Genomic DNA, 22,816 nt, shown 5'->3' on the forward strand with positions numbered 1-22,816 from the left:
CTCAATGATTATATAAACTGGAGCTCATTATTATTATTATTATTATTAGTATTATTATTATTATCTTGGTTTGTTTCTATATAGGCCTATGTTTAAATCCCTGAAACTAGTGTTTTTATTTTGTTATTAAGTTATTCTTAAAGTTTTGTTTTACTCTGATAATACAGATCTCATGAAACTACACATCTGTTATTTTGTTAATATCTCAGTCTTACTGTATATTATCTGTATATGATCTAATATCGTCAGTGTTACTGTTGTATTGAACGTGGCTTTAATCAACTGTAGTTTCCTTAAATATAAATCTGTGTTATTATAATTTTCACAGAAAACAGAGTTGTAGTTTTTTTTCATTGCCCACACTCGTCTATTTCTGTTTGTGTTTTCACTAACCTTAAATTTAAGTCCGATTTATTTTGTTACCTTTACTATTTTAATTTAAACTTGAATAAAGTTTGAAAAGAAAAGATTCGTTCGTTGATGACCCCCCCCCCCGCTCCTACATCTCCCACAATGCACCGGGCCCCGGATATGACGTGTAGTGGTGCGAGCAGACAGCCGGTTTTGGTTTTACCGTGTGTGCGGTGCGTTGTGTGACTGACATGGCGGCTCCTCTGGAGGTGGTGGTGAGCAGCGACTCCGGCTCTCAGCTGTGGAACAGCACCGTGTTCGACCTCCACAGCGGCTCCAGCCTGCTCTCATACCGGGGAGGGAACAGCTCGGCCCGGACACTCACCGTGCTCCGCGGGGAGTTCCTGCTGTCCGCCCAGCTCGGCAAAAACTTCATCAATGTCTGGGAGATTCAGAGGAAGGTACGGACCGTCTCATCTGAACACATCTGCTGCATTTCACCTCTCTAACACACCATCCTATCCGGGAACAAGTGGCGGTAAAAGCCCAGAATCGCTCTTGAACACAAACAAACCATCACCAAACCCCGTTCAAAAATGTGTTATTTAAAAAAGCCAGGCTGCCTTTAATAACAGTAGCAGCCCTGCTAGTTATTTCAACTACAAACAAACAAACAAACGATCCACCGAACTTCATTGAATTTGGCTTGAAGCCCATCGTTGTGATGGGTTGAGGCAGCTGCCTGAACCCTGAACCCTGAACCCTGAACCTTTGACTACATGAAGTAAAATGTGGTAACGATTCTGTGATCACGTTCGATGGCTGATCAACCAACACAGATTTTTGAAAGGTTTGTATGTTTTCTCTCTGCAGCTCGGTGACACAGGCTGTGTGTGCTGTGTTTTTGTGTCACTGAACTCATACAGGTGTGTAGGTTTACCTTCAGTAAGTTACTCTGTTCTCCTGCATCTGCTCTTATTTTACATTAGTCTAAGACATTTATTTTGAAAAGATGCTGTTTTAAGCAGGTTTTTTCATAAAATTAAAACCAAAAACATCGGACACATAAGAACAAATACAGGTTATTGATCGGTTTGTGTATTGAATATAGTACAGTGTTAAGTTACTTTGTTCAGTGTGTTACAGTTTATTGTATATTGTATATACACAGCTTTTAAACAGGACTTCCTGTGTGTTGCAGGATCAGCTGCAGCAGAAGATTGTGTGCCCAGGTGTTGTCACCTGTCTGATAGCTTCACCTAATGGACTCTTCCTGGCTGCTGGAGTTGCTGAGGCTGTTTACCTGTGGGAGGTGAGTCAGCTCAGACTCTGCTGCTTCTTCTGTGGTTTTATTTATGTTTGTCGTGGTTTTGATTTAAATAATATTGTGTTTTTATTCATGTTTTTATACAAATTTATTTTCTGTAGTTTTTGTTACTCAGTCTCTGGTTTCCATCTGTTTCAGTAGCCACTCGATGGGCAGATGTTTTGTGTCTTGTACAGAATTTCAATACAGAACTAATTCAAACTGTCTCTCTGATTGGGTCAGGCATGCACAGGTAAGCTGCTGTCTGTCCTCAGTCGTCACTATCAAGATGTCACCTGTCTGAAGTTCACAGACGACAGCAGCCATTTTGTGTCTGGAGGAAAAGACAACCTGGCTCTGGTGTGGAGTCTGTGCAGGTAAAGCACACCTGGACACACCTGAAATCAAACTGAGGCTGAGTGATTTCAACTGCAGTCAAAATTACTATTAAACACAGAAATGGTTTTGATAATCACTTTTATGTGAACACATTAGTGTGAACATGTTAAAGCTCCATCCAGTCTAAAGGTAGATGTCCATGTGTTTGTGATTATAAAGCAGGTCTAGGTTCTATATTAATACTGTGAAAGTATCAAAGCCTCAGTCCACAGAGAAATGCACACAGCCTGTATTCAGAAACTGAGCCTTAAAACCAGCCGTCAGGACTTCTGGGACTTTGTGGTGTCACAACAAAGCAGTCACCACCCTCAGCCACGCCCCAAGCCCCGCCCACCTGGACCCACCAGGACACAGTCCAGAGTTGGTTTCTGAAACCTTAAACCTTCTGTAGTTTTATTTGAGTTTTTTTTTTGATCTTGTAAGCTTTTTTTAAAACCGATCGTTCAATTGGACTCAAACAGCTGCTGTTGTGTCTCTGTGTGTCAACAGTAAACGTCCTCACAGTTAATGGATGGTTTCCTCCTGAAGTCGGAGCTTCTTGGCAACTTGGTCTCCGAATCTGATTTCCTCATACCCATCCCCCTTTTCCTGTCATGCCGCTGCTGGAAGACGTACGGTGCTTCCATGCACTCACCTTAACTTCGCCGCCTGTCTCTTGTCTGCCGTTCCAATCAATTCCATTAAAAACTCCAGATGTTCTGGTGGTGGAGGGTAGCCTGCTACTTCTCCTTCTTTGAAAGGGACATGCACACACATCTGCATTTGTTGGAGCAGGTTTGATTTATTAATGATCAGAAGTTCAACATTGATCATCTGATCGCTCCACCTGCAGTCAGCTTTTTTGTCTTCACGTTTGATTGTTTCATTGTTTGTGCTGAGAAATCAGCTGCATCCTCTCATCAGCTTCATCATGAGTAATAATAACATCATTAATGATTCAGGTCAGAGTCCTCTGGGTCTCCTCGGGTCTTAGTCATGAATGTGGTCCAGTAAATCCAGGATTTCCTTCCAGTCTCTGTCACAACAGAGACTGTAAACCTGTATCAGAGATTCTTCATCAGTTTGTTCCTTAAACTCCCTGAATCATAATTGCCTGTTTTCTGAAGGAGGTTTTGAATGTGGATACCAGTGTGAGGATGTTCAGGTATCCAGAAGCTTCCACCACGCACATAAAACCCACCACGTGCAATAGAAACAAAGACACAATAGCAGAAGGAACAGAGTGAAAAAAAGGCAGAAATGATTAAATAGGGAGAATCACCTGTTTCAGTGAAACATCTGCCCATGGATGTTAAAGAGTGCACAGTGAGCAGCAGGAGTGGGACAGCAGTTTATTCAGGGTCCTTCACTCTGCCACTGTAATGAGGGGGGCGGGCTCTGTGTCCACTACAGAGTCTGTCTCGCTGTGCTGCATCCGTCTTCTTGCTGTTGCCTCCCAGCTTGTTTGACTCTCACAGTTTCATGTGTGTTTGTTACAGTGTGATCCAGCTGGATTTAAGCCACGTCCCTGAGCCTCGTCATGTCCTGTCTCGTCACTCTTTACCAATCACAGACCTGCACTGTGGCCTGATGGGAGCTCAGGCCAGAGTTGCCACTGCGTCCTTAGACCAGACTGTCAAGGTAAGATTGTTAATAACACCTGCACTGGTGTGACGGGTGGAGTCTGTAACACCTGTACAGTGACCCCAGCTGATCATAACAAAAACATTTTATTGCCAAGTTCAGAGGAGAAATTGATTCACATCAGAATCCAGATTTAGTTTGATTCTGAAGTGAATCACAGATTAAGAATGAACCTGTGATCATGTGGCAACATCTGTGAGGGTCTCAACATCTGTACGTCTGATCATGTGACATCTGTCATCAAGTTGACGCTGTCACTCCACTGATCTAATGAAGACGTTCATTGATGAACTATTTGGATTTTTCTCCTGTTTTTTTCCAAATATATCTTATCATCAGATTAATTCATCTTCATGTTCAAAAGAAGGTGAGGGACAGGTAAACTGTTGACATCATGTCTGGATGACACCTCTCCTGGGGGGGTGTAGCCTCTAAGGAAACCTGCTGGTGTTGGAACAAATGAAACAATGAAAACACAAACACACACGCGCACATGCACACACACTACTGATCTGCAAGATCCTTCAAATTAAAAGCTCTGAGTGACCTTTAAAAGTCACTGTTTATCAGCACAGTTATGTGTGATTCCTGTGAACAAAGCAAACACACGTGTCGCAGATATGAAATATTCTGCAGATAAACTGAGAACATTTATCTGATCAACAACAAAAAACTAAGTTGTGTCTTTGGGTTTGTTGTCATGTTTAAACCATAAAAACTTTCTGAACAAACAAATGTTTAATATGAATACAGGTGATGATAGTAGTAAACAAGACCTGCTGGCAGGTGTCCTTGGGTTCAACACTGACTATCACGCAGGTTACTCATATAAAAAGAATGAGCCTGTGTTCAGATCTCCACACTTAAAGGACACATTCTCTATTTTCCTACTCTTGTCTAAGACGTCACAAGAACCAAGTTGGTGCTAACATTCTGAAAATGCGACAGAGCTGCTTCTTTTGTAGACCTGAAGGTAGCGTTGTAGGTACTAGAGATGAGGTTCTTCTGTTTCTGATGAGAGCAACTGTTCTAGTCTGACATCAAAGGCTAACGGTAATGTAAGATTGTTTAAGCTAACGTAGCAACAGCTCATAATGTTAGCTGGGTGCTCACAACATCAATCAGTCAGCGTGCGTGCGTGCGTGCGCCTGCCTCCTGTTTTGTTTTCTTTTTAATCGTGTTGGTACTGACCTCCAGGTTTCTGGTATCGTCAGGACTGTGCACAGACATTTTGGAGGGCAGATGCTGAAGTGGGAAAAAAAGGATCAATCATAATTATTTATAGGACAATTAAGTTATAGACAAGATATAAATTTACTCAGATATGTATTCATTTCAGTACCCACACACTTATGCAGATGGTTAGTACTCAATAGAATTTTATCAAAATGATCAATTCACACAAAGACAATGCTCCATATATAATATAATTAAAAAAAAAAATTATAATAAACCAACCAATCCACCCTCCAAACTACGACGTCGGCCTGAATGTGTTCTGTGTACTGAGGTGAAGCGAGCATCATGCTGCAGTTGGTAAATGAGCTAAATGGATTGTGTGCTTGATAATTAAGGGTTAATCTCAGGATCTAACAGTAATGTGTGTGTGTGTGTGTGTGTGTGTGTGTGTGTGGTTGAAGCAATACAACTGTGAGTCTCACCTGACTGTAACTGTCGGAGGTCAAACTTAAAGGGCCCGTCCACAGCTACTTTTTCTGAAGCCAGATTTTAAAGGGCTGTTTGTCACTTGGAAACGTTTTTAAAGAGGTTTGGTTTGTGGTGATGTTTCCTGTGTTTGTGTCAGAGAATTAAAGTGCGGCTGAAATAAAATCACGTCTTTACTGAACAGGAAGTGAAGTGAAGCAAGTAGAGATAAATCCCGGAGGCTCTGAGTGTAATTGGTGGATGGTTGTTGTCTCTTCTCTAGTCTGTGATTGGTTGGTCACCCTGTGGGGACACATGCTCAAACCAGACTTTCATTAGTTTCTATTAATAGAATCAGTTTTGGATCCAGATCTCTGATCCTTGAATCCTCTGTGGTGTTTGGTGGTTCTGAGGGTCTTTAGTCTCAGACTGAGGATGATCCACCTGACTGTCATCTGACAGCAGAATGAAGTGATGTCACTGGGGGTTAAAACCATCATGTCCGACCTTGTCCTCGTCATGTTGATGAATGAGCTCGTTATGGAACTGCTGGCTGTAAACAGAGATAACATGATGGTCGTCATGGCAATCAGACAAGTAGAACAGGTAAGGAGGTTGTGTCCTAAAAGTCGGACTGAAGATGACTGATGGTTTAATGAAAGTGACGCCAGAAACAAACGGTGTGAACTAAGCTTCAGAAGGACGTTATACTGATGAAGGTCCAGAGAGGAAACCAGTGAGACCTTCATCACAACAATCAGAAATACTGTTTATGAAACTCAAAGAATCATACATGAGTTTCCTTTTCCCAGGTTTTGATTCTTGACGACAAATCACTCCGTCGTCATTAAAGGAGGACGGTTTATCCTGCCATCATCAGTCCCAGTCTGAGACCAGCCTGGTGTTTATGAGGTCTGATCCAGCAGTCCTGTAGTGGTCCTCCATAATGTTCAGTTTCAGAGAGGTGGTGGTGAACTGTATTGAGTTAGAGAAACAGGTGTTTCTATTCTTTGATTGTCCAGGTCAGTGAGTGTAGCCTGAACATCAGCTCCTCCTGTTAGATGGAGACCATGAATATAATCAGATGTAGTAAATTATCACAGATGGACTGAAACACTGATGAGGGATTGTTTTAAAGTCAGTTTCTAACCATGTGATGATGTGACTGACGTCATTTATCAACTCTGATCAGAATGATTCACATCTTTAAACAGGTAGCGTCTCCTCTCATCCTCAGATCCATTTTTAATTTCGGTAAAATCTCCTCCGACATCAATCACAGGAGGAAGAGTCTCAGTAATGGCACGCCAACTCTCTGTGACATCATAACGGATGGTCAGGAGGTGTTGAACACAAGCCGAGGCTTCACTACAGCTCACAATTTAAATTATCAGATTTTTAAGTGGAGTCTGGAACAGAAACACAGGCGGTGTTCTGCAGAGCCAGCAACTCTATTACACTGAGAACAGGAGGGAGGGCAGGGGTCACAAGTCATCTGGCAACAAGACCAACCACTACACCCCCCTATCCAAATGCTCTTTATTTACCTGTAAAGAAAAATGAAGCTGCTGCAGCTGTTTGACCGGCTGAACCAGCAACATCAACATGATGGCGTCGTCTTGTCGTCCTATACGATCACATACACACAGTGAAGACCATCATTAGCTGTTTATCTGTTGTGTTTGTCAGCGGTTGGTCAGCTGTTTGTCATGTATCCATCAGCTGACGATATGGTTTGTATGTATGAAATAATTCCCAACAGGCTCAGTACCTAGTAGAGACGACACTGGTATTTGAGGACCAGGTCTCCAGTTTCTCTGGCAGCCATGTTGAATGAAGCTGCTGCTGGTTTGTGTTTTGTGAAGATCATCTGAGATGTTTGTCTCTGATGTCTCTGTTTGTCCAGGTGTGGGAGTTGTCCTCAGGTGAGCTGCTCCTGTCTGTCCTCTTTGACGTGGAAATCATGTCTGTAACCTTTGACCCCTGCGAGTACTTCCTGTTCTGTGGAGGAAGTGACGGGAACATCTTCCAGGTGTCTCTGTGCAGCCAGGTGAGTCTGCATTATTACATCAAAACATCCTATCTCATGCATCCTACAGCACAGAGCCCATAATGTTGTATCATAACAACCTGGAGTCTACATCATACAGACCAGGTCTGTAGTCCTACGTCCTGGTCAGACCAGGTCTGTAGTCTAGGTCTTGTTCACACTGATGGGATCAGGTCTTGTCTGTGGGTAGAAACTCGTTGGTGATGATCAGTATCTTCATTTATTCGTCTCCACTGTCTCGCACTTTTCTTCTTCTCTAATTCAACACACTGTTGTTTCTTTTCACAGCAGATTTACTTTTAATCCTCAAACTTGAGAGCTCATCATCGGTAAACTGTGACACCGCAATAATTGGAGCACACCCTCTGTTCCCCTTTTTTGAAAATGGGAACCACCACCCCAGCCTGCGACTCCAGTGGTACTGTACCCCGACCACCATGTGACATTGAATAGCTGTGTCAGCCATGACAGACTAACAATGTCTTTAGCATTGTTAGTCTTTAGCAAGCTTTTAGCATCTCATGGCGTATCTCATCCACACTTGGTGCCTTGCCACCGAGGAGCTTCTTAACTACCTCAGCGACCTCTGCCAGGGTTATGGATGAGACCTCCCCTGAGTTTTCCAACTCTGCCTCCGCAGGATGTGTCAGTTGGGTTCAGGAGTTTCTCAGAATCTCCTTCCACAGTCCAACAACATCTCCAGTCTGGGTCAGCAGTTCTCCTCCCTGGCTGAACACAGCCTGAGTCAAGCCTTTCTTTCCCTTCCTGAGTTGCCAGATGGTTTGCCAGAATTTCCTCGAGGAGAAACGAAAGTCCTCCTCTACTCCCACAACCAAGTTCTTGCTTCTGCAGCCGCTGAGGCTGCAGCCCCTCTGGTCTCCTGGTACCCATCTGCTGCTTCTGGAGACCCCTGGGCCAACCAGGCCCTAAAGGACTCCTCCTTCAGCTTGACGGCCTCCCTCACCGCTGGTGTCCACCAGCAGGTTCTTAAGTTGCTGCCTTGACAGGCACCGATGACCTTGATGCCATGGCTCCCAATCGCTGCTTCTGCAATGGGGGCTTTGAAGATGGCCCGCTCAGACTCCATGTCCCCAACCTCCCCCGAGATGCACGACAAATTCTTCCGGAATTGCGAGTTGAAGCCCTTATGGATAGGGGCCTCAGTACTTGGGTTTACCCGGTCTGTCAGGCAGCCTTTCTCACCATCTGATCCAACTCACCACCAGTTGGTGATCAGTTGACAGCTCTGCCCCTCTCTTCACCCGAGTGTCGAAAACATATGGCTGCAGATCAGATGATACAACCACAAAGTTGATCATTCATCTTTGGCCGAATGTGCTCTGGTACCAAGTACACTAGCTCAGAAGTCCAATAACAAAGCACATATCAGATCCGGGAGGCCGTTCCTCCCAGTCACAGCCCTCCAGGTTTGTCCATCGTTTCCCACATAGGTGTTGAAATCCCCTAGCAGAACTATAGAGTCCTCAAGCGGAACCTTTTCCAGGACACCACAAGGACTCCAAGAAGGCCTGATACTCTGAACTGCTGTTTTGTGCATAGGCACACGCAACTGTCAGAGTCTTCCCCTCAGCAACTCTCAGTCGCAGAGAGGCGACCCTCTCATTTGCCGGGGAAAACTCCAACACTGCGGTGCTCCACTGGGGCTTGTGAGTATCCCCACACCTGCCAGGTGTCTGTCACCCTGGGCAACTCCGGAAAGGGAAAGAGTCCAGCTCCTCTTCAGGAGTTCGGTTCCAAAGCCCCTGCTATGTGTAGAAGTGAGCCCAACTTTATATAGTCAGTTACCGCTCCCCCTCCCGCACCAGCTCAGGCTCCTTCCCCACCAGAGAGATGACACTCCATGTCCCTAGGACCAGTCAGCCTAGGACTACATCTGCCGCCCAGTCTGCATCACACCTGACCCTGAATTCTGTCCCCATGGCTGGTGGGTCCACAGTGCGGTGGCTCCATGTTGTTTTTTTTGCTCTGAGCCAGACCGGGCCCCATGGGTCAAAGCCCAGCCACCAGATGCTTGCCGGTGAGTTGCCCTGCCAGTTCTGGCTTCATGAGGGGGCCCTGGTTTCCTTCTCCCGGGTGAGCGGCTGCAGCTCTGACATGGCCTCTTCATTCAGGGTTTTCTAATCTAACCTCCATCTAATCTGCTGGTGGAGACCACCATCATTAGTCATGAACTGGTGATTATGAGGCACGAAACCCATGTCAGGATGTAGGGCAGTAGAAGGATGGTGTGGCAGTGGAATGACACCATACTTTGACAGTAAAGATTCTTGTGTCCCCACTGACCCCCTGTTGCTTTGTCTGAACCTCTCCTCTGCTCTCTGATTGGCTGATCAGAGATAACATTCATTCACACGTGGACAGAGATGCTGATCAGCAGGACATCGGTCTGTCTCTAAGCTGATCATGTTGTCCTATTGATCGATGGAGAGGAAGCTGGTCAGACTCATCTGTAACTGATGATCAAAGTGGCAGAGACAACTCAGCCAATAAAACAACAGAAACAGGCTTTAAACTGAAGAAGGAGGAGAAGAAGAAGAACTGGAGACTAAAGGGGCTGAGCTGCAGTTTCTGTCTCTGTTCTCTGCTGTTGATAAAGATTAACTGTTTAAACTGTTTGTTCCCTCTCCAGAGTCTCAGTCGGGACAAATCCTTCCAGTCTGACAACGATGGTAACCAGGTCTTCAAAGGACACAGGTGAAACTAGGTTCACATAAATCACACTAACTCAGGACCTGAGAAACACAGACCTGATTTGTGGCCAGTGTTAAACAGAACACCTTCAAATACACAATGTACCTTGAATAACAAAGACAACAGCATGCTACAGTGTGAGATGTTTGCAGTTCAGGGGACAAATAAGCCAAACATCATGAGATGTGTAAAATGTGCCAGTTTGATTCTTCATAAAACCTGTTAGGAATGTGGTAAATTCTTTAATGTCAGAGAGTAAAAGACAAAACATCCATCTGACAGCTGGACAGACGGGAAGTTTAATAATGACGTCGCAGATCAAGAGATTCACAGGCTGATAACCTGATCAGAGTCTCTGTAGACTGTGAGAAAACTGATTGTTACAGACTGAATGTGTCATATTTCCCCACACTGTAGTGGTTAGTTACATTTTCAATCAGTAATAAATAGTTCACTTTTTAAATTAGGTGTCAGGATCTGGGCAGCTGGTCTGGGTTTGGAGCTTGTTCTCAGTCCTACTTTGTGTTCATGGGGATTAACAAAAGGCCTCCTTCCTTGTTCACAGGCAGGATTCACTGGCACAGAGTGAAATAACAGACAAATATGTTGAGCTGCTGAGGAAAGAAATCACTGACAACAGTGTATTTGGCAGAATGAATGAAAGGGATTGAACAGAGACTGAGTGAAACATGAGCTGCTGCAGAACAGTGAGTCTACACTATTAGAGCTTTTCAGTTGTCTGTCACTCATCTGAACAGCTGCTGCAGAGCGGCTCATGTTCTACTCTACCTGTTTACCTTGTGTATGCACTCAACACTTCAACACTGTTTTCCTAACTACAGTGATTGTGTGTTGGGCACTGAAAGATGCTTAAACACAGGTGACCCATACTGAGACCTGTACCTAAACGCCTCCTCCTGTGTGGACAGTGTTAGAGAAACAAACATAAGGGACTCAGGATTAGGGATATTCATTATGACTCCAGAGAGAGTTGATCAGGGTTGAAGGTGTTTATTGATCAGGGTGTTAGGAAATCTGAACTGTCTGGTCCTCCTCAGGAACCTGGTAACTTGTCTGTCGGTGTCCATGGATGGAACTCTCCTCGCCTCTGGATCACATGATGAGACAGTTCGACTCTGGGATATCCAAAGTAAACAGAGCATCCGTTGCCTCACCCACAAAGGTAAGCCCTGCCTGTTAGCATGACATCATCACTGACACAAACCAACAAGTCTATTTGAGTGTAGATCGTCCTGGTCTCCTCACAAGAAATCTGAGCTATTGTCTGACCTTGTGCTCCAGTAGTTACAGAGAAGTCACGGTCAAACAACTGGACCTGCTTTGTAACAGACCTTGACACTGATACTGAGGGTTCTGGTTTATCTTAGTTGTCTGGGGCTAAAACCAACAAGCCTCCAACTACCTCTACACTCATGTCTGTTCAAAGCCAACACCAGAAAACAATGAAAATATATTTTATACATTTGGAATAGACCTCCTTCTAAGCAAAATCTCAAAAGCTGTCCAACTACTTCACAATAAAAGCCCTTGAGTTCCCTCATTCTTTAATAATAAGATACAGGAAAATCTGTCGAACTGTTTCAAGATAAAAGCCCTCTGTCATATTTACAGTGAAAGCCCTCAGAGTCCTTTATAATTAAAGCCTTACATCTGCTTCATAGTATCAATCCTCAGCTCCTTCACTTGCTCAAACACAAGACTCGGCTGTGTACGTTTAAAGCTCATCAGTTCATCAACTCATTGATCCACTGATCCAGGTCCATTTAACCTTGCAGTGATAACAGCTGGAACTGATGTTCTACTGATTTATTCTTGCAAATTTATCCATTTAGTTGCTGTTGTTGTGCAGTGTCAGTGCCGTGTGCACCTCTCAGTGGGGATAGTAAAGACCAGTAGAATAGATTTAAATCAGACTGAATCAGAGGTGACGGTGAATTTAACCTCTGTGGTTGAGGTAATTCTTCCTCCTCTGTTGCTGCTGGTTTATTAATGAATCTTTGGACCCTGTCTGCCTCGTCTCTCTGGAGGAGCTTTCACTTTTCCATCTCATTCATAACAAGCAATCGTGCAGCGGCTGACAGGAACATGAAGAAGAAACGCCCTGCCATGATCATGACTGGCACTTTGTAATTAACCAAATCCTCTCTGTGCTGAAGGCCGTCTCACTTCAAACGGACTGTCAGGAGACGATAATCCCTCCTTTGGCTGGACCGACGGACTTGTCCCCCGCCTCCATCACATTTCAGACTTCCTTCTGCAGCCGCCGACACTTCTTACAATAAAAGCAGACTGAGTGTTAAAAGAAAAGCTTCATCCTCCATGACAGCAGCTCCTGAAACTGATTCGTCTCAGCTGAACAGATTCAACTGCTTCATGTCTGTCTGCATGTCGGGAAAATACCACCAAATATCATCAAATACCATCAAGTATCTCCAAATACAACCAACTAATATCAGATTATACCAGCAAATACCAGTGGAACCACAGCTGTAGCTGAGAGTTTATTTATGTTAAATCATAACCTGTTTAACTTCAGCACGGAATGAAAGGACAAGCGGGTTGTTTTAAAATCACAGGCTAATTATTCCTAGCTTTAGAGAGAAAGAGGGCGGGGGACAGAACGATATATACTAATGATAATATTAGTGGCAGCAGGTGTTGAACAGGATCATGGGGGCAGTAGGGGGTTCCACAGAACCAGACTCTAAAGGTCCAGAGGCAGAAAGACCTGCACAGAGGAGAGAGACAAGGAAGAACACAATTACAGAGAGAGAAGTTGAGTTAGTTAGATGTGTTAATGTGATATGAATGAGAACAGATGGAGAGGAGGAGAGAAGAGCTCAGTGCATCATGGGAGTTCCCCCAGCAGTCTAGGTCTACACCACTGAAGGATGGTTCAGAGCTTACCTGGGCCAGATCCAACTATGAGCCTTATCAAAGAGGACAGCTTGAAGCCTGATCTTAAATGTAGAGAGGGGGTCTGATCCTGGACCCAGACTGGGAGCTGGCTCCACAGGAGAGGAGTCTGGTAGCTGAAGGCTGACTCTGTCACGTTAAAGTGAAGCTGCATCTATTTTTTTGTTGTAACACCAAACCTGAGACCAGTTTATCCTCTGCATGGTTAAATATAAGATATTGTTTATTGGTGTCTCAGATTTTAACACATGACAATGTTTTCAGACTGTGTGAAAAGAGCTTTAAACTGATGATCTGATAAAATATTTCACAGATAAATGATCTTTATGGGTTGTTCAGATTGGTTTTTATCACATCGTTAAAAGGTTTTCTCACTCCAATATGTCCTCTGCTGTAAATCAGAAAAAAAGTCTTCTTCTTTGAAGAAAACCACAGTCTGATAGAGAGTTTGTACTGAATAGTGAAAGTATATTTCTTGCTTGTTGTGGTAATAGAAACTGGCTAATTATCTCCCACTCAATTACAAATATTGATTGGCCACTTGGCTGCGGCTGCTGGAATTACACTAATGGTCCGAATCTGGTCCAACATGGAGACATAAATCAGACTGAGAGAGTATGAGGCTGAAGAGCTGCCAACACACTGCAGATATTCTGAGAGAAAACCTCATCTGCAGCCACACACTCTGGGCTGACTCACCTGGAGAACATGCTTGGACTCACCTGGAGGACACACCTGAGGTCTTTTTTAATACAAAGTGTGCCAAATTCAGACACGGGATCTTCAAACATTCTGGAGTCCAGTCTCATTAGAACTGGAGGACACACTACAATCAGTTTTGTGTTTGAGTCTACTGTCTGAATGAGATCTCAGGTGTAGCTCACTTATACACCTACCTGACCACACCTGACTATACTGTGACACAATAACCTGTAAGGTGGATTTAAAAATGAAATATAAAACAGATGCTCAGTTTGAATGAGGGACCAGTTTAAATGTGGGACCAGTATAAGTCCGTGAGACCTTTGTGACATCACAGAGGGATAGACGGTATCTGACCTTGTGTTGCAGCTCATCTCTGTTAATTATTCATCTTGTGTTGTCGTGGTGACCGTGACATCGTTCCATTGACCCGCTCTGATGTTAATGGAGGGGGCGTGTCCTCATCTTCCTCTTGTTGTCTCTTCACATTTCCATTTGAGTCTCTCAGCTTCGTCCTCAGATACTGTTAATGAGGAGGCAGGTGGAGGGTCAGAGAACCTGCTCAAGGACACTTCAGCAGGACAGATGGCTTCTGTTATATGTGTTGGCTCGGGATGGTGGTGGTCCACATACAGACACAGGTCCTGAACAGCTGAGTTCAATTTGTTCCGACAACTAAAACCTGCTTGTATGAAGCTTCCAGACTGCAGGACTCGTTGTTCTCAGTGTCTCTCTACCTTCTTTCTCTCTGTCCACCTGTGAAGTCACCTAGCACTTGTTTGTCTCTGCAGCTCGATGTTTTATTCAGCTGCTATTATTTCCTCTGACTGTTTTCCTCTCAGTGACTGTTTTCCTCTCTGTACCAAGAGAACAGAAACTAAAACAAGGAGAGACAAAGATTTGTTAGTTTGGTGATTCAAATATTTTCCTGCCGTGAAGTGACTGGAAGCAGCTGTCAGAACCAAACCATCATCTCCAGCAGGATATCAAACCTTAAACTGTTCACTACTGTGCAGACATACCTGATCAGAGATTAGTCGTCTGGTCGATGGTCTGCTCTGTTGGCTGGGTTAATACTAATCTGACCAGTTTGCCTCAGTATGTAAATGAGCAGGCTCCTGTTTTAATTATCAGACTTTTGTCAGTGAGCGTGACTCTGCTTCTTCAGTCAATACTGCAAACATCCTCCCTTTTCCCCAGCGGTCTGTTGTTTTGCAGCCTCTAAAATAAATTGATCCTTATTGTAATCTCAGGAAAATTAATTTGAAAATTCCCCAGACAGGAAGTTGGAGTGACAGTGGGCCGAGGCTTAGCACTGTAGAAAAACCTCCTCCGCTGAAATCAGTTTGTATTGTGGAGAGATTTGGGTTTTCTGGAAGGACTGAGGGTTTTAGGTTGTTGCTCTCTGAGCTGCAGTAAATCTACTCCCACACGTTGTTTCCTTGCTGTGATTCGAAGCTTTTGTTGGTTTGAAATGAGTCTGGCAGAGCATCACCTCGTCAGCTTGGCTGCTGATTTACTGATTGAAGGCAGAGCAGAGAGCTGCTCTTTCTTTGTGTCTTCTTTATGATAAGCTGGAAATCAAGAGTTGTTTCTGGTGAGAGAATGAAAGTGTTTTTACAGACTGAAGTGGAGGCTGAGCAGATTAGAGCTGCTGCCTCAGGTTCCTTTGTTTGGTTTGAACAGGTTGCTGCAGATTTCTTCACATCTGATCTTCTGAACTTAATGTTTTTTCATGTTTGGGAGGAATTAAACTTTGAATGTTGAGGTTTTAGAAACAACATCAGGTACAGTTGTACATCTTTTTAAACAACATGAAATGCTGCTTGTCTGTCCTGGATCTGCCAGGACGTTAGTTACCGACAGACTTATCACTAAGTACTGATGAAGTGTCACTGAGGCCATCGGTAACATGCACCTCAGTTCTCAGGGAAACATGTCAGTTATTTCTCTGCTAACAAGTTTAGGTGTTTGTACAAGGTAAATCCCAAAACATTCAGTCAGGAGGTTTTTCTTTCCAAAAGCTTCTGTGGAGGGGTAATGTTAAACACAGTGTTTAACCTTCACATGACCAACCTGACAACAGGTGGAAATCAGGGTTAGGTTAGGTAAAAGACGCAGCACTCTGAAGAGTGCTATGTAGGGCACGGGCTCATGAGGACCCGTTAAAATCAATAAAATAGGTCTCCCTTAAATTAATAATGTTGGTTTAGGTGCTTAAAATTCACTTAGGGGTAGTGGGGGGCTTTTGTCTTTTGTTGTGAGATATACTTTTTTGCCAGGACCATTTTGAATCAGGGTTAGGGTTAGGGACACCTCAGGTGTCAGCTGTAAAACCATCCACCCCAACTGCCACCCCATACAAGCAATGGTAATCCATACAGAAACCAGTTGACAGTGAAGATTTGGTCTCACTCTCTACCGGACCCTCATTGGTCAATAAGACTCTTTTACTCCCTCTGAAGGACAGAGAACATGAAGTCAGACTGTGAGGTTTAAATATGTGTTTGTTTAAATATTTTAAGTCAGCAGAACATCAGATTGTATATTTTACACCACAGCCCTGTGGTGTTTGAGCAGTCCATCCTTCTGTTTAACCTGGGATTTGGGTGATGGGGTTTTTGGCTGGACCATAACATTGGGGCCAGCTCTATAAACACAATTGGCCATTACCAGCAGTGGTGGAGTTCACTGTCATCAGGTTCATAGTGAACTGTCTTGATCTGACTGTAAAAAGAGATGATGTATGTTGGGAGTTGGTGCTACACAGATGAAATTGGATTGTAAAATAACATTGATGGGGTAAGATGACTGTGACGGGGTAAGACGACGATGGTGGCAAGATGGCGGTGACGGGGTAAGCTGACGATGATGGTAAGAAGACGGTGACGGGGTAAGATGATGGTCACGGGGTAAGATGATGATGACAGGGTAAGATGATGGTGACGGGGTAAGATAATGATGGGATAAGATGGCGGTTACAGGGTAAGATAGCAATGATGAGGTAAAATGGGATGACCTAATCCTGTCTAACAGAACAAGGTTATGGTTGGATTGAACTAATCAATATAATTGCTGATAATTTTGTTGTTTTGTTTTTGTTTGTTTTTTTTGTTGATTTTGAAGAACATGGTCTCCCCCACCTTGACTGGACTGAATCCCAACAGTAACAACAGATGATCATTGGTTGTTCATGTTACAGAGGAAAATATTCCCAAAAACATGAATGGATAATGAAAATAAGAGTTTGGGGGACTTCTGCTGGCGCTACAACAAGATGGATGTGTAGCAGTGAGCTCCTTTAATCTGTGTTTTGAAAAGTATCTCCTAACAGTATAAAAACAATACCAATCTAATTCAATTTATGTATGAGAGGAGGGAGAACACAAAGGAGTCATAAGGTAGACAAGAAAATGAACAAAACACAGGAAAATTCGGACATCAAACAAAGAGAGGATGGCGGTGACGAGGAAGTGACAGCAGAAGCTAACATTGCTTATCAAAATGTGCTGCTAGAGGGTCTGACTCTAAGGAACTGATGGATTTCAAACAAAATATGAGACGGGACTTGAGAGACTTCAAAAATGATGTCAAGAAAACTGAAAGATCATCTAACCAAGTTTTAAAGATGAAGTTTTACAAGAGCTGCAGAATCAAAACACGAGTATCGCATAGGCACAAGCCCAAATGACAGACCTGGAATCAGCTTGCCTTGAGATGAAAGACACAGTGTTGACTGTGGTGAAAGAAAACACGAGCATGCAAGACAAGATAGCTGTTCTAAAGAGCCGTTCTTGGAGAAATAATCTCTGTATTTATGGTGTACCGGAAGATAAAGAAACACATTACATTACCTGAAGGCGTGGAGCTACAAATCCAGCAGGCTAACAGAGAATTGGTTCTGAAGCCAACTCCAGGCTCAACTCTACAGGTTCATGTCAAAGAGCTGGTGCTTAAGAAAGCCTGGCAACAGAGAGTTGAACTTGACGGCAAATGACTTTATTATTATTATTTTTTAATTATTTTTTGGGCTTTTCATGCCTTTATTATAGACAAGTGGAGACTGACAGGAAAGGGGGTAGAGAGAGGGGAATGACATGCAGGAAAGAGTCGGACCGGTCGGGAGTCGAACCAGCGACTGCCTGCCAAGAGCGTCTTACGCTCAACATTGTACGTGCCCTAACCACTCGACTACCGGGCCGCCAAACGACTTTATTTTGACAATAACTACGCAGCTATTATCATAGAGAGGCGCAAGGCATATGGTGCGTTAAAAGCAGTGCTTAGAGAGAGGGGGATCTGGTTCCAGACACATTACATGAAGATGTGAGTGCTTTGGGATACAGGACTACAGAGCTAAACATACATGGGATCAAGGTGAGGGTGACAGCAAAGGTGAACACCGTGGCGGCCGTGAAGGAGGGACTGAATGACCTGTTACCATGGAAACTTGTAGTAAGGGAAAGATAAGTGTGGTCCAAACAGACATTAACACTACTGAACTAAATTATGACTATTACAAGTCTGAATATTGGAATATATTTTGTTTATTAAACGATACCTGGTGAAGCTGAGGCTTAATTTTTGTTACTGGAAATGCTCATGAAAGTTGAACTTAATCCAAACTGGAATATGCTAACTATACAAGCCTCTTAACTAATAACATTTATAATTTTCACTTTAACAATGTACCGCTTCAATATCTTAAGTTAGAATAATAAGGATGACAAATAATGTTTTAAGTACCGTATTTTCCGCACTATAGGGTGCACTGGATTATAAGGCGCATTAAGCGAAACAAAACAGTCAGATAAGTCAAACTTTATTAAACGCGTTCACAATAACTCTCAACATTGTTCAAACGTTAATGAGCGTATTCACAATAACTCCCAACCTTGTTCAGTTGTAACACGTAAAAAAAACCACAGTCTGATACCGCTAAATCAAACGTTAGCGTATTCACAATAACTCCTTATAGGTCCTTATACACACACACTGTAATATTATGGTGAAGCACAGTATGTATTACTCCGCGACGCTCCTGACTACGGTAGCCGTAATGCTGCAAGCGGTGCGGCTTTGTAGTTTACCAAAGTCGTACTAGAACATTTTGACAGAGCGCCGTGAGCGCCGTGTACCACACACAATCACTTCGAGGTCAGTAAGCACAACCAGAATTAATCCATATATAAGGCGCTCCGGATTATAAGGCGCACTGTTGTTTTTTGAGAAAATTAAAGGCTTTTAAGTGCGCCTTATAGTCCGGAAAATACGGTAATCCTTTTTTCCTCTGTTATGGTGTCTTTTACTTGATCAATATGGACAGTCTAGACCACACCATGAGAATTTATGACTTAACTGAATAAGTATATAACACCGATAGAGGGAGTAGTTATATATGGGCTGAATGTTGGACACTTCTAGTATAAGGAATACCAGAGGAATACCAGTTTGTAAGTATTTTTCAACAGTCCAGACTTTGTTGAGGGCTGAACAGCTTTCTCGTCTAACTGAAGTGAACAGTTGCTCAGTTTGTCTTTCTTCTCTCCGCTGAACTCCCGAGGTGGAAGCTCAGTGATGACCTGGACGTTTCCTTTTGAATTTCTGTCACTTTTGCCTCTGACTTAATAACAATGACTTGCTAATCCTCTTATAACCTCGTCCTTTTTTGTGCAGTGAAATAATTCTTTCTCCAGGCTCCAGTCACTTCTCTTCATGTGGAGCCTTTGTTGTCAGAGTTAAGTCTCGAAGTGATTCAGCACCAGTTTAACTGAACCAGCTCCACCTGTTTGAGACTGAACCAGCTCCAAGAAAACATTTGATGGTGTCTGGTTTTGTAACTTTCTGTAACATGGCCTTTTACCATTTTGAGTAGAAAATCATATTCTCCTCGTTAATACAGGAATGTTACATCACAGAGGAATTCATGTATACTGACCTCTGATATCCCTTCCTGTCCGTGTGCTCAGGTCCGGTGACGAATGTTGTCATTACGGCAGCTCCGGCCAACATGTTCCTACCCGACAGTCGGCCTGCCGTTCCACTCCCGCGCTTCAGCCGACATCTGCACGCTTCTGAGGGTGATGTTGGAGAGTCAGGAGAGGTGTGTGTCCGGCTCAGTCTCTATGCACAGGTGAGTCTGCAGATGAAGCCACGCCCCCTCACACTGACACAGGGCACCTTCACTTCTCTGAGGGGTCAGGGCTTAGACCTGGATCAGGTTCAAGTCCTGATAACAGTGACTATGTTGAAACAGATTCTGATCTATGACTTTATTGAAACATATGATCCTTTAATTACAGACTCCTTAAAGGTGTCACAGCCCCGCCTCTGTGACCGGTCCGAGCCAATTGGCATCAAGGGGTCTGACCTCACCCTGACCCATCAAAACATATGACCACAACACTGACAGTGAAAACACAACACAGACACAGACACACACGTAGTACACTGTGTACTCACATGTAGTACACGTGTTGTCTCAAATTAAACTGTTGTGACCTCACCATAAATGGCGATCATGTGACCATGTTCGTTTCTGTTCGGCTGTTTTCCTCACGTGATTTGAGCGTTATACTTTCCTGTGTTTCTTGTGTCATGTGACATGGACATTGTTTGAAAATACATAGGTGGCCCCTCCCCTTTCTCTTCGTAGTCAAGATGGCGTCTGTTGAGGGTGAGAAGTGTCTATATGTACTTGTTGCTCACCGCGTGTTGCCGTACTGTGACACACCGATTGTGTCAAGAGTATCAAACAACGTGAATTGAAACACAGCATTTGTTTTATTTTGAAGTGTCAGACTGCAGGTGTTGTTTTTCCATAAATATTAAAAAATGTTTGGTTTTATTTGGGTGATTTCAGGAGGAAGACGAGACATACCTGCAGAAAGCTGACAGGCTGAACTCTCTGATGAATGCTGTGACTGATAAGGTGAGAGGGGGAAGGACTTCTGTCCAACAATCCTACAGTGCAACACGTCACATAGACATTAGATCAATGTGACTCAGACTGACCACAGATCAGTTCTGAATCACAGTCTGTTATCAGACACACACTCTGAGGTCAAGAATCATTGATTATTTATTAGTTACTAGTTAAGTGAAAGATTTGTCACGACTAAATCAAGAAACAGAAAACTTCAAAATAAAACAGACCTTACAGGTGTCCCTGATAATCTCACAAAGAAGATCATGTCACGTTTGTCAGAATTTTCCTCAAATTAGTAAAAATAAATCTTTTCTCACTCAGAGAAATTTAAACTTTAAAACATTGATCATTTCTGTTTCTCATCATCATTGAGCAACATTCAATTCAATTCAATTTTATTTGTATAGCGCCAAATCATAATATACATTATCTCAAGGCATAACATCTCTGGGTCAGGTCCAGACCTTACTTTGTGGGAACTGTTGGGTTTTTCTCTGTAACAAAGAGCAGCACTTGGCGACAGGGGGGAGGAAAAACTCCCTTTTAACAGGAAGAAACCTCCAACAGAACCGGGCTCAGGGTGGGCGGCCGTCTGCCTTGACCGGATGATGACCAACATGTGCTGTTCACTGAAACATCAAACTCTGAGATTTCTTCCTGAAACAGCAGGTGTTTGAATGCAGCAGAATGATTCATTATCTCACCTTCAGAATAAAAGTGTGACATCTTAAATATGAGGAAGTGTAAGTGACCTCAGCAGGAAAACCTTCCCACAATTCATTACTCTGCTAACAGACAGAGGGAGGGGGGTAAAATAACAGGTGAAGAAGAAACGGACGGAGGAGGACCAACAGAGTATGACCGGTGTGACCAGTCTGATAGTGGGTTTTCTTCTGTGCTACACTTCATAGTCTCTGTGTGTCGTGTGTGTTCTGTTTCAGTCAGTGTTTGGTGATGGTGAAAACACGAAGGTTCGAGTTGCCGAGTTGGAAGAAGAAGTTCAGACTCTGAAGAAAATCAACAAAGATCTGTACGACTTCTCCAGCCAGCTGCTAACCAAGCCCACATAAGCACACACACACACACACACACACACACACACACACACACACAGTTACACTCTCTCTCTCTCTCTCTCTCTCTCTCTGTTTAAAAAATAAAAGCCTTTTGTTTTTGTAGAAATGTCTTGTGTTTGTTGCTGCTCAGAAGTTTAAACCTGACTCACCCAAAAATCTTATCACTCACTATAAATAACCCATTACTAACCCAGAACCACCACTAACATCTTATAACTAACTACTGCTAATTACCCAACGACCCTTCACAAACCCAGTTAATCTTTATTCCACATTACTAACACATATTTACCTTTAACTAGTCCCATTTACCATCAACTAACCAAAGAGTAACTAACCCTAATATTACAGATATCTAAACCCAGAACTCTCCTGTCTCTGAAGCACTGACAGTCTCTGGAGAAGAAAACTTGAGTAATCAGATTACTTTGTGGATCAGTTAGTGGTCTGTAGTATCTTTTGGTTTGCAAATCAGAGACTCATCAGTTTAATGAGTTTGACTTAAAATCTTCAGAATGGTAAAAATAATCTGAATAAAAACCATCTGACTACAGTCAATACTGTTGGAGAGATAAAATAAGATAAGATCGCCTTCATTAGTTCCACAGTGGGGAAATTCAGTGCTGTCAGAGTGTCCTGCATGGGGTGGGAGGTGTTCTCCAACAGGGATTATAGCTTCACCACCATTCTCCTGTTGCCCACTACCTCCACTGAGTCCAGGGGACATCCCAGGACAGAGCTGGCCTTCCTGATCAGCCTGTTCAGTCTCCTGTGAGCAGTGGAGATGCTGCTGCCCCAACAGACCACACCGTAAAAGATGGCTGATGCCACCACAGAGTCGTAAAAGGTCTCCCCCTGCACCCCAAAAGACCTGAGTCTCCATAGCAGGTACAGCCTGCTCTTTCCTGTTACGCCTGTAATCAGATTACCTAGGTGTTGTAAATAGATTACTGTGTTTAATACACTTAACCTCAATTACCATTTAACTGAGGCCAAACTGTCCAAACTACCCTGAAATATTGATTGTTGTAATAAGATTACTTGGTTGTGATCAGATTACTGGGTTCTTGGAGTCAGATTAGGGGGTC

General features: G+C 43.4%; 1 protein-coding gene across 1 annotated transcript; it reads left to right on the forward strand.

Moving 5' to 3' along the window:
• The first annotated feature begins 542 nt into the window (after positions 1–542).
• On the forward strand, positions 543–21,834 carry wdr18 (WD repeat domain 18). Its single transcript, XM_071472803.1, has 10 exons — positions 543–812; positions 1,553–1,663; positions 1,901–2,034; positions 3,535–3,676; positions 7,230–7,373; positions 10,024–10,088; positions 11,144–11,268; positions 19,694–19,857; positions 20,587–20,655; positions 21,594–21,834. Exons 1-10 carry the CDS (start codon positions 603–605, stop codon positions 21,720–21,722), a joined length of 1,293 nt encoding a protein of 430 aa, XP_071328904.1. The 5' UTR covers positions 543–602; the 3' UTR covers positions 21,723–21,834.
• Positions 21,835–22,816: the final 982 nt, after the last annotated feature.

The sequence above is a fragment of the Trachinotus anak genome, unplaced genomic scaffold (genome assembly GCF_046630095.1).
Source record: "Trachinotus anak isolate AG129_WGS33_773 ecotype Australia unplaced genomic scaffold, CSIRO_AGI_Tana_v1 ptg000040l, whole genome shotgun sequence".
Taxonomy (NCBI): domain Eukaryota; kingdom Metazoa; phylum Chordata; class Actinopteri; order Carangiformes; family Carangidae; genus Trachinotus; species Trachinotus anak.